This window comes from Stegodyphus dumicola, chromosome X1 (genome assembly GCF_044657685.1).
Source record: "Stegodyphus dumicola isolate Sdum_Otavi_A_Nest chromosome X1, ASM4465768v1".
Classification (NCBI taxonomy): domain Eukaryota; kingdom Metazoa; phylum Arthropoda; class Arachnida; order Araneae; family Eresidae; genus Stegodyphus; species Stegodyphus dumicola.
The window spans coordinates 167601006-167614481 of NC_140780.1; the positions used below are offsets into that span (position 1 = coordinate 167601006).

The 13476-nt window shown below is 34.8% G+C and overlaps 1 protein-coding gene across 2 annotated transcripts in view; it reads right to left on the minus strand.

Moving 5' to 3' along the window:
* The window catches only part of ple (tyrosine hydroxylase ple), a 133646-nt gene that overhangs the window by 40719 nt on the left and 79451 nt on the right, over positions 1-13476 (minus strand). For both annotated transcript variants that reach the window (XM_085807137.1, XM_085807136.1), the window contains 2 exons: positions 13188-13255; positions 3016-3066 (listed from right to left, as the gene is read on the minus strand). In XM_085807137.1, coding sequence (XP_085663263.1) covers positions 3016-3066; positions 13188-13255 — 119 coding nt within the window. The remainder of the gene's footprint in view (positions 1-3015; positions 3067-13187; positions 13256-13476) is intronic.

Below are 13476 nucleotides of genomic sequence, written 5' to 3' on the forward strand. Positions count from 1 at the left end.
AAAGAAAATATATACATTTATATGTATATTTACGACGTAATTACAAAATATTTACATCCGAACGCGTCAAATCCCATTGAATTCAATGGTAAATGACCCAATGTTTTGGTCACCACGTAGGGATCGCCGGTGCTTCAGAGCAGGGTACCGGAGAAACTTGTTTAGGGCGAGTCCATCTTACTTCCTACCTCCATGAGTTTTCCGGAGGGGGGGGGGGATGCGGCAAAGCTTTCGTAACTCGCACACATTTTTATTTTTGCAGACACTGGTTTAGCTCGGCGGCGAATTGTAATGATGCCGTCTTGTTAAAGTAAATCAGAGTAAGTACAACAATCATTCTTGACTGGTGATTCGTCAGACACTGTTGTGAGGCCAGGCTAATCCATCCACTGTAGTATGGAAGTTTTCCACATCTGTTAGCATGCATGACACAGTTCTTTTATAACTTTTTCCACAGGTATCCCTTCTCTTCGGCAGATAGCCATTGCGTGCTTTGCAATATACGAATAATTAAAACCACTGAACACTAGTATTTCTGTGCAGCACCAGTGTCCAAGTGGTTACGACCGCTGAATGTTAGTAGTTGGACCTGGGTTCGACCCAGGAGAACAAGCTGGTTGTAGTTTAGTTTCCGTAAATTTTCCCCATGTGTAACATGAATACAAGCCACTATCCCTTAGGAAATCATCCTCTTAGGCAAATAGCCTTCGTGTGCTTTGCCATAATCAAAGAAATTGGGTTTCTTGCAAAATTCCTTCAAGAAATCAGGACGGGACAACCCCTTACAGTCTGCTTAATAAAGTGAATACGAGACATTTTCCCCTTTCCACCACATACTTTTTTTCCCTTTCGCCAGATAACCGAAGGAAAAAAAAATGCGTTGCCGTGCTCTGTCTTTTACTCTATCCAACTTTAAATCTGTTTCACACTCAGCGATGGATAAAAAGACAGATTACATAGGCTGCTTCTTTGATGCTAGTCTCAATAGGGTATTAAATTCATTATGTATCAAGTAAATAATTTGGAAAATACTTTCAAACTACAAGGTACTGGACATAGAGCTTACATAAACGTTCTCAAACAAAGTGTCGTGGTTCGGAAGAAGCTCACAGATTGAGATCGTGTTGACATTTCGAGGAAAGAAATAATCTTTGTTCCATTTTGTCCATATGTATCAAAAAAGTAAAATATTGGAGATATCTGCTGAAACATCTTTTGCATATACGGAACTTCTTTAATGAGAAAAAGATGCTTATATGAAATATAAGCATCTTTTGTCGTAATGGCAAAATTGGGTCTTTCAAATTTAGTAGAGTTATCGAAGATAAAATTGCAAGTAGACCTAAGAAGGATGCCTTTTTCTGGAGAGCGACTTCTGAAGGAGGGAAAACTGACTTCCATTTTTACTTGAGTGGCGGAGAGAGAAACAATAACTGTTTAATACACTCAGACGGGCTAATTAAAAATATAATTTTAATAATATTATAATTAAAAATAAAATAAAATAATTTGGGTTAATTAAAAATAAAATTACCATCAAATGCTGCAATCCTCGTCAAAATTAATAAATATACACACAGATATGCCAACAAGTTTTGTCTGAATACAAAGAATGGGGGGACCGGAAAGTAATGTCGTTTCTGCGCATGTCGACAACAACATGCTAAGGGCAGAAGTGAAAGCAAATTCATGTCAAACACTCTTAACCAACCTTGGTCGACCATCCAAGAACATTTAAAGCAAAATGGAAAAATAAGCAACGCTGGAGTTTAAGTCCCCCATAATCTGTCCGAAAAGAACAAAGCCAACCTATCCATCACATGCAACGTATTGCTTCAATGGCACCAACGTTTTTTGATCTTTTGATTCGTGGAGACAAAAAATAAGTCCTATATGATAATCCAAAACTCAAAAGGCAGTTTTAATAGGGGTTACAAAGGGTTTACATCCCGAAAAGGCGCTTCTGGGTGTTTGATGGAGTATTCGCGGAATAGTTCATTTTGAATTGCTGAAACCTGGAAAAACTGTTAATGTAGAACTTTATTGTGAACAATTGAATCTAGTGAACTGTCATACCCTGCTTCTTGGGTGGGTTATAGATATGGGTTTCCTTAAAGCGCACGAAATGTGAGCATTACATAAAACAGCTATCTTAACGGCACAAAAACTATATTAACCCACAAACACAAATAAGAACAAACGATTAACACAAAAATATAACTACTTTTTTTTTTTCATTCACGCTGGCATATAACATGTTACCTTCGTTACTTCGCTACTCTTCTCTAGTAAGTCATATGAGAGAGAGGCGCTGCAGGCCGTTGGGCTAAAACTGCGCATGCGTGGTCATCACGTCATGACATGAACCAATCTTTAATCGAAAAATATCTGGCGTTTGTCAACGGAAAAGGCGTCATTCTGCAACACGACAATCCAAGACCGCACTGTGCAAGACGAACACTGGAAAAATATAATGAATTGGGGTGGGAGGTACTGCCTCACCCACCATATTCGCCCGATATCGCACCCTCGGATTTCCATTTATTCCGATCCCTACAACATTTTCTTAGTGACAAAAAATTTGAAAATTTGGATGATGTCCAAAATGCCATCTCGAGATATTTTACTCAAAAACCAATTGATTTTTATCGGTCTCTGATTGAAATCGGCATACTAGATGGCAAAAGGTTGCTGATAACGAGGGTGATTATATTATTGATTAAAAGTAAAAACTTGTTACGAATTTATTCGTTCGAATTTAATTTAAGAAAGCGACATTACTTTCCGGTCTAAAAACAGTTTAAATACTCAGAACCTTGAACCATACGGAACTTTCAAACAGTGAACTGAAATTGTTCCATTTGCGATTAGAATTTGCATATAATTTAGTAAACTTGAAATTAATATAAAGCTTATTTTTTTAAATGTAAATTTTTAAAACGATTATTCAGTGATCTGATTTCAGAACAGTAAATGTTATAGTATATTTGGAACAGTAAATATTATAATACAAACCAAGTTTTTATCTCCTCTTCTGTGTATTGCACTTCGGGTATCTTTTCACCACTGTAATGAAAAATAAATACGATATTATGAAATAAATTCGCACAAATTTAAATATATATATATATCAAACATATATGCAGCTTATATGTATCGGCTAAGTGAGCAGCTAAAATCATTTAATTGTAACTTACAACTGTGCATAGTTAAAATTTTTTCTTAAAGCTATCTTTAGTTAAGAAGTTAGTCAGCCAGCTCTTCTTGTTATTCAATAAAAATAGCATTTTATCCCATTTCTATTTATTGGCCAAAGAAAAAGCAACGTTATTTTTTTTAAATTACTTGTAGTTTTAGGTTAGGACTGAATTACTTACTTAAAATACCCATGTAGCCACCCTGTTCGCCGAGATTCAAATTAGCAGTATTATTCATCTGTCTTATTTACACGGCTACTTGTAGGATTTATACAAAGCAGAGACTATGATTGACGGAAGGCTCTATGCCCAGTACAAATAGTTTCTACAGGGTGTTTCATAGATCATGGGACAAACTTGGAGGGGTGGTGGAGCGTACTAAAACATGCATGTTGTTATAGGAATGTAGGGTCTAAAGTGACGGGTTAAGGCAGGAACGCAAAAAAACGACCCGAGAAGAAATGTGTTTATGTACAAAATCAACGCAAAGTGCTTCTTTGTAGCAATACAGTATTCACAATAAATGTTCAAAATTGTGACAACCAGCAGTAATACATGCTTGGTAACGTCGAAGAAGGGATTGACGAACATTTTAAAAAACGACAGGCATTTCGCGCACGCTTGCAATCGCAATGGATAGTCGTGCAACGAGGTCCTCCAGTGAGTCAACGGTAGTCTCGTAAATGATGCTCTTCAGATGGCCCCATAAAAAAAAATCCAAGCTGGATAAATCTGGCGAACGGGGTGGCAATCGAAAGGGTCCACCACGACCAATCCATCGGCCCGGAAATGTCCCATCAAAGTAATTGCGGACCCGCACGTGGTTATGGGCTGGTGCACCATCATGCTGGAACCACATGCGATCACGAACGACAGCCGGAACATCCTGCAGCAATTCCGGTAGCACTTCTTGCAGAAAAATATGATAACATAAGCCATTTGTACGTGCAGGTAAGAGGTATGGGCTTATGAGGTAGTCGTTAACAATACTCGCCCACACATTCACGGAGAAGCGGATTTGGAATGCATGTGGGCGTGTGCCGTGCGGATTATGAGTTGCCCACACATGCATGTTGGGGCTATTGAAGATGCCGTCCTGTGAGAAAGTTGTCTTGTCCGTGAATAGCACATCCGATGGGAAATCCGCCTGCGCCGCACACTGTTGAAAGAACCAATGACAGAAATGAACTCGAAAAGGGTAATCTGTCTCTTGCAAGGCTTGGACTCTCTACAAATGGTATGAGTGCAAACCATTTTCATGCAGTACTCTCCAAACGGTGGAATGACTCAGCTGCAGATGACGTGCAATAGCTCTTGTACTTGTCTGAGGTGATTCATGCACAATGTTCAAGATGCCTGTTCGGAAACCGTTCCTGGTACAACCATAGCGCTGCTCTGCCGTTCCCATTAGCAGCACCATACATGAGATGCATGGCATCTTTTTCCCTGTGCGTAAACTCACCCATCACGCTCGACATCAAGAGTTGCGAATGATCCTCTGATGCATCGGATCGTGGTTTGTTCGGCTCACTACCGCCCTCTACTGCTGCATTGCCAGCCAATCACAGCTGTAGTTCCTATTACTGTTAGTGTTCCCTTTTTTGAACATTTATTGTGAATACTGCATTGCTGCAAAGAAGTACTTTGCGTAGATTTTGTACATAAACACATTTTCTTCTCGTGTCGTTTTTTTGCGTTCCTGCCTTAATCCGTCACTTTAGACCCTACATTCCTGTACAAACAATGCATGCTTTAGTACGCTCCACCACCCCTCCAAGTTTGTCCCATGATCTATGAAACATCCTGTATAATTCTAGATAGGATGATTTAAATGTTTAAGTGTAAACTGTTTTCCAAAGTCACTGTAAATTTTCCAAATTATTTTGCAATGCCGAAAAGGAACAGCGTATAACGCACTTTTTTTTTCTTCATCATTTCATCTACGTCAACAGGTATTGTCTAATATCAGTGCTAAAAGAAATGTAATAACCAATAACATATGCTAAGGAAATATGTGTAAGTATTGTCACAAATATACAAAATTTTATTTTGTAAAGAAATTGACTATTCTGAAAGAAAGGCGGAATTGTAAAATGTTCCTGTTTAGCTTTTGTTACTAATACTGAAGAAATTTCCATTGAGAGTAATAGGATTGTGCCCTTTTCTTCGTTACATTTCAATATGTTTCAAAAATATATTGAAAACTTGATAAATACAATTATTTAAATCGTTCAGTATGATAGTTAGGTTACAGCCGAAAACATCGCTGCAAAAACATCGCGGACGAAAACGTCGCAGAGAAAACAACGCAAGCCGAAAACGTCGTGCTACAAAACATCGTGGGAGAAAACATCGCAAAGAGGAAACATCGCAGTTCTAAAACATCGTGGTACAAAACATCGTCGTCGAAAATAAAGCGGTTCAAAAACTTCGCAGTTTGAAAACATCGTCGTCGAAAATATCGTGGTAAAAAATAAAGTATCTACAAATCATCGCATGACGATAACATCGCAGACATGCTTTTGTCAGGCTTTAATAACTGTAAATAGATATTCCCATAATAATTTGTGAGCGCAAGATGTAAAGAAGGATAATTTTTACTTTCACATTTTTTTATTAACTAATAAATTTTTGCTGAAAAAGTAAGAAGGAAGCATAAGCATAGAAAATTAAATGCAACTTATAGATTATAATTTTTATGAAAAATTACCAGTAAAAACATTATAAAAAATGATTTATTAATGGTCTTTGTTGGTTAACTATGTCGGTGTTAAAATTCTATTAAGTGCTATAAGTTGCATTACTTAAGCATAGTAATTTTCTATGCTTAAGTTTTCTTCTTATTTTCTCAGCAAAAATTTATTAGTTAATATAAAATATGAAAAACAAATTATCCTTATTTCTATCTTGCGCTCACAAATTATTATGGGAATATCTATTTACAATTATTAAATTCTGAAAAAAGCATGTCTGCGATATTATCGTCACGCGATGATTTGTAGATACTTTATTTTTTACCACGATATTTTCGACGACGATGTTTTTAAACTGCGAAGTTTTTGAACCGCTTTATTTTCGACGACGATGTTTTGTACCACGATGTTTTAGAACTGCGATGTTTTCTCCCACGATGTTTTGAAGCGCGACGTTTTCGCCTTGCGTTGTTTTCTCTGCGACGTTTTCGCCTTGCGTTGTTTTCTCTGCGACGTTTTCGTCCACGATGTTTTTGCCGCGATGTTATCGGCGGACACCGATAGTTAGGCAAAGAAAACCACTTTATCTCTCTTGGGACTTCGGACGAAACTGAGATGGAACTTAAACAGATAGCCTTGATAAATTTCACCCAAATTTAATAATCTAGTCCAGTTCATTTCTATCCAAGATTGCTTAGACTAGGTACTTGTGTATTAGCCAGTACCGGCTGATACAGCCCCCCAAAAATGGAGCCTAGATAATGATTCATGAGAAGTCATCGAAGACAAAAATGCTTGGAGGAAATCAAAAAACCTGTTTCATTGATGTGCTGAAGTCGAAAATATACATATTTCATCACTAAAATATGCTATTAGATTGTCGGCGGTGTATTGGTACCCTAATCTTTAATAACAAGTAAAATATCTACACGTATGTGGGAATGTATAAGCAACTTTAACATTTAAAATTTATTAAAATATGTATATTTAAGTAATTATTAAACGAATGATTCATATAATTATATTTGTCTTCGATATCATTTTTACTATAAATCAACGGTTCTCAATCTTTTGACTAACGCGTACCATCTACTTAAAAATTGAGAAACTTTAGTACTGCCACTACATTTTACAGTGATTGTTTTTCGGTTTCTCAGTAGACATACTGAATAGAAAATATATTTTGCCATTTGTACAACCTATTGGCTTTTCGTATTAAATATGCACAGATAAAAAATATTAGATTAAAAATTGGTTGCCAAGTTAATTATCAAAATTTAAGTTACACTTTAATTCTAAAATTTAGTGTGAAATTTGAACCTATTAAAAAGGGATCAATTTCTTTGTCTGGTATTATTTCAGTTAGTTTTTACCGTAAATTAGGATCCACTGTATTTATTTTTTAAATATAACATGGAAGAAAATCCTTGTTCATACAAATAGGTTGCGGAAAAAGGCAATAAAAATTTAACAGCTTTATTTGAAATGTCTTTAAATTCTTTTTTTTTTTTTTTTTTTTTTTTTTCGGTTTAGCCAAAATTTAATAAGTGTCTTATTTTTGAAATCTTCAGTTAGAGTTGGATTATAGGAAATTTCTATCAATCGTTACTCATTTTCTTCATGAGATAGAATTTCAGGTACATTTGAACAAAATGAATTTCTAATCCAATTTCCTTTTTTTATAATCCTTGGGAAAATATATGTTGAAATTATTTATTAATGAAAAACAATGAGTTTTAATGTCGGATTCTTCTTTTATTTTAAAATAATTTTCGGTTAGAAAACTTTCTAAAAGTGGTAAAAATCTTATAATATTATTATCCCATTCTAGTTTTTTATTATTGCATTTATTTTATCTCTAATGTTAAACAAATTAATACTTTGTCCTTCTAATCATAAAAGGAATTAATTTAACTTTCCAAAAATATTAGCTAAATATGCTTTCTAAACTAGATAAGTAGCTAAATAAACATTTTTGCAATTCAAATTTTAATTCACAGAGGAAAATTTGAGTTTCTGACGATTTAAAACCTTGTCCCTGGATAACACCTTTCTTCGGAAGGTAACAGAAGCGTTTCATGTTCATTGCCCATCTCTTGGGCATAAAATCGTAAATATTCTTGAACTTTAAGCTCGGCTTTTAATAAAATTAACGATTTTTACAGCTTGATTCAAATCGATTTTCAGGTTTTCGGGGATTCTTTTGGCTACTAAAGCTTTACTATGAATGGAGCAGTGAGTAACTTTAGTTTCAGGTACAACTTTTTTTATTTGAGAAAAACACCGGAATGTTTTCCTGTTAGCCCGAGCTCCGTCACTACATACGGCAATGCACTTATTCTAAGTGTTATCATTCCCAGACATAAAATTGTCAATTGCTCTGAAAATTTTATTTGCAGTTGCTGTATCATGAAGAGATTCAAAAAACCAATAATTATTGGAAATTCGTTTATCTTCTTCGAAACGTATGTGAACTAATAATTGAACAAATATTAGTACTTTCCTCCAATTGCAATGCGAAATATTCACCGTGTTTTATTTTAGGAATAAGCGTCTCTTTGATGGAATTTGCCACTTCATGAATTCAGCGACGTTCTATATCATTTGATAACGGAATATTATTAAGTTCATTAGCCGCTTTTTCGTTGAATAATGGTAAAAGATTATCTTTACCTTAGTTTTATAAGGTTTTTTTCTAATAGTGTGAGCCTTCCCAAGCTTGGCAATTCTTAGGCTTACTAGATAACTAGCTTCCAAAGCTTTTTCACTTGAAGTAACAAAACCTTTCATTACTTGTTTACTATTTTTGAACTCCGATAATTTCCTCTTAAAATATTCTTCAGATTTATCCTTTAAACTGGCATGCTTAGATTCAAGATGTCTTTTAAGAAACGATGGTTTCATACATTGATTGGATGATAGTTCACCGCAGACAGCACACTGAGGTTGAAGGTCCATTCGTTTCCATTCCATATAAACCCAAATGATAAATAACTTTCATTATATTTTCTATAAACAGTTCTTTTTTTTTATTTTGCTTTTCAATATTTTAAGTGCTAGAAGATTATCCTGTATCTATCATTTGTGAATCCAATCGCAAAGGACCTAGATTTCATTTACGGAAAATCTATAAAAAAATTTACTGATTACGGAAAATCTATAAAAAAATTTACCGATTACGGAAAATCTATAAAAAAATTTACTGAAAACTAACTTAAATTTCATGTCGGTGTATTTGTTTTACATATTGATTTAGTCCTCCTTTAGACAATGGCATTGCTAGAAGGGAGAAAGTTACATTTTTTTTTTTTTTTTTTTGGAGGGAGCGGGTATTTTTATATGAAACATAATATAAGGGTTACTCATATGGAACACGGAAGCAGAAAGAACGAGTGGGATTTTTTGCGTTATGGGCAGTACTTGCTACAGCTATCTGCTTAAGAGGAGGAATCTGCTTTCATGAGGACAAAACATATCCATAAGCAGCTCAAAAACTGACAGCTTATTTATATTCAAGTTACGAAAAAGACACTAATTCATGCCAACATTACACGTAGAGTAAACTATGAAAGCGTTCATGCAGCCAGCCCGTTCTTTGGGATTCGATCCCAAAGGCTCAGCCGTCTTATCCCATCATCGGTCTCTGGCAAGATAAGAACCACGAGATGGTGAATTGTGATAGGAAACTGAGTTGAGGATCGAACAGTTTTACATTCGACAGGGTGTTAAATGAAATCATGGCGACATTTCAAAAGCTTTGTATTCCTTTCTTATTCTATAAAAAATTTTTAATGCAAAATATGAATGTCAGTTGAATTGCAACACTAATAAGGAAGTATTTCTCTTTGAGAGAGAGATAATTTATGTTTATATTTCTATTACTGCTGGGATGAAAGAGAGCTATAAAATATTTATCCCTTTGAACATTTGCAGTTTATTATAAAATACAGGCCGAATATTGTAATTATACTACTCAGAATTTTCCTCACAGCTACTGTAAGCATCACTTACTCTGAGAAGAATTTTCCTAAATACGAGTCGATTATGAACTACTTAAACCTAAAAGTGAGAGAATAACAATTAAGAAATCATACTATAGTGCCTCCGAAACAGCAAATGGAGTTCTGAAACAAACTTTAAGAATGTTATCGACCATTTTAGGAACAGAGAAACAAGAAAGAAGGGCCATTAAGTATGTTGGAATTTAGGTTTTATTTCAAAAATAAACATAGAACTTTTATTTAATTCGTTATATGTGTTGTTTTGTATATTTTACAGACCTTTTAAAACAAACTGAGAAGGATAGCAAAGGCAAAACCTCTAGCTAATCTTTTAGAGTGTTTGCACTCAGTTAAAGGTACCACAGAGCGTGGTTCGAGGCGTTAAGTAATGAGTCATCACTCAGGCAGCCGACAGACCAAAGCGTTTTTGTTACGGAGTACATTTGCAACTAAATGCAACTTCTCTAATAAAATATGAGATGGATCAGAAAAGGGCACAGGGCCATTCCTAGCTGGGGTGCAGCGCGTAAAAGTACGCGGGCGGCGGCGAAAATCAGGGGCGGCCGGACTCTCGCGATACCACGACTAAATATTTTAAATTCATTGTAAGTACTTGTCATATGCAAGTACTTTTTACACATTTTGTCACATGTAAGTACTTCGTGAATATGAAATAAAGATTTTATTAATCATTGACTACGCTTTTTTTTTTTTTTTTTTTTTAAATTTTGGGGGCGGTAATCCTAGGAAAGTATGCGAGCAGCCAATGACTGTTATATGAAGTCGTTGTCGAACTCGCGATCACGTAAAAGATACCAGGTATGGCGTAATTCCTCTCGGCTGACGAGGCGCTGGTACCTGACGGGGCGCGAATCCTGGTGAGGTGTAAACGCTAAACAAATATTTTTCTAGGAATGTGAAAAAAAAATGTATTAGCAACTCCGTTTTTAAAAGATATGAAATATTACTACTGAGTGTAAAAATATGTAAAAATAACATCAGTCCTTTCCCTTCTCATGTTTGTTTCTTTTCTCACTCATTTCAGGAGCCGCAAAGCAATTTTAAAGTTCATATACACCAGTTTTTTTTTAAAGGTAAGGGATTGTTAAAAAACGCTTCTATCGTAATAGTCTAGTTTATAAATTTTTAATAATTTTATCATTTCCACTACTTAATCATAAATCTTTCGTCTCTTCTGGTCAAGGAGTTTAATTAAGGTCAAGTTGCACAGAATACAGCTTAAGAATTAAGAAGAATACAGCAAATTTTTTATTGAAAAATATTATTCTTTGAATGAAATATCAGTTTTATTAGTGAAATGGTAACTGTATATTATACACTTTCTTCTTTCGTTAAGGAAATGATTTAAAAATATTTGATTTAAAATTCAAAAATTGTTACTGACTGCAAATATTTTCGCTTCGCTGCTGTAGTTTAAGTATTTAAATTTTTTTACTGCATGTCATCAAATTATAACTCTTTAGAGGGTTAATGATTCCCACGTCGGTAACAGTTCGACAAAATTCGAAATTTGTTATGTTTAAAGCTCGGAGACATCGTGTACTTCAAATCTGTACTCTTTTCGTTTTAAATCTGCTGAACAGTGCTGCCATCTGTTAACAAATGAACAAATGTGGGGTCATTAACTTGAATATGTACAGTTGTTTATGTGATTCTGATTTAAATGTTGTACAGATTGCATTCTCAAGCAAAAGCATTATCTTTATGGGAGTAGTCGTAGTTTTCCCCGTATGTAAAGTAAATACGAGCTACTTTCATTTAGATAAGTCTTCCTCGAAGACGTCCTCGTAGACGTTTTTGGAATTACTCTGTTGCACTACTAAAATTTAACTGTAGAAACAAAACGATTTAGATAAGGCAATATCTACAACTTTTTCATCAAATGATATGACACCACTTTCATTTGAGACTGAAGGTACTGCGAAAGAAATCCGTATACGTTGTTAGGCTTTCTTCATTTATGAATTTATCTTTGAGGGCAGATTAGCAATTTTAAAACTAACAGCAAATACTCTGATTAAGAATTAATATCTTTGTTCTAAAGGCAGTTGGACTCAAAACTGATTGAATGTTTAAAATTTGCCAATACTTGTAGATTTATGGCTAGATTATTACTTGTAGTTTGATTCATCGTGACATGAATGTCTATATGAATATTTTCATGGTTGCTTGAGTGTTTTCATCCCAGTCTGGAGTCTCATTTAAAATGCAAGTCAACTTTCCTGCCGACTAGCTGCCGAGTGGTAAGATCCCTGAACACTAGTAGTTCTATCCAGATTCGAATCTCGGCGAACGGAATAGGAGTCTGCATAGGCAGAAGTCTGCATCCTGCAGACTATCCTAGGAGGTTTTGTGATTTTTATCGTCTGTGACCTGAATATGAATTATTTGTAGAAAAGGCAAAATTATCTGGGGTTACGAACTTCCGAAAAGATTACAAATGATATCATAAAAGGATAGGTTGTGAAATGCACGGCCAAGTCAGCACATAAATTTCATTTAAATTTGATTGCATGTGCTTGGAGAAAGAAAGAATTGATAACCATTTATTACCTTTACTGTTTCCTGCTGTGTTAAAACACGATTTTCAACCACTGTCAATAAGAATACCTTGCGAATTTCTTGAAAAATTTTCCTGCGTGTGCTACACGAATGGGTGCTTGTTATGATACTACAGGAGTTTGTTATTATATCATACGCACTAATTTCACTTAATCGACGTCTAGATTTAACCCACCCTATAAAGATCGCAGCTGCAAGTTACTTTAAACGAATTTTTTTTTTTTTTCCTTCCGTCTATCAGTTTCATTTCTGGCTACATCACCTGTTATGATTTTGTTAATAACACATTAGCAGCGTATTTTTTGTCTTGTAAAGTCATTAGGTTATTTTGAAGTAGGAGACGGGAAAAATGTGGAATGCTCCCACCGAGACTCGAACCCTGGACCTCTCGAGTATACATCGAGTATGCTTCCAGTTACACCACGAAGGTATAAGCAAAGGAGGGTGGGAAATACTATAGTCTCATTTAACGCCTTACATAATAGTTCGCAAATTCGAACGTAATAAAAATTAATTTAAAAAGCAGGAAAACAGCTGAGTTTCAAAATTAGAATTGCGATAAAACAATCTTATTTGAAAAACGAAAAATATACGCATGAGAAGAATTATGAATATATTTTTCAATTATGCGTATTTCAAAAAGTGGTTTATTTTGTGAAACAGCGGACATAAATATAGTTTTCGAGTGCTTTAAATTTATAGCGAATACTTACTACTTGTATTCGAAAGCTATTTCTGCAATCTGCTTTCTTCTAGCTCTATAAACAGGATCAGAAAATCCCTGGAAATGTCAAATTATGGCATGAGTAGTATGCGATTTAAAGTAGCTTTTTTATATCCATAAACACCACACAACTTATAAAAGTATGTATCATGCTCAAAACAAAACCAAAAAAAGTCACATGTTCGAAAAATCATATGTTAATTGTCACGATGAGTTAAATATACATTTCTATTAACGGTGACTTAAACAAAATGGATCTATACCTTTGTACCTTAGAA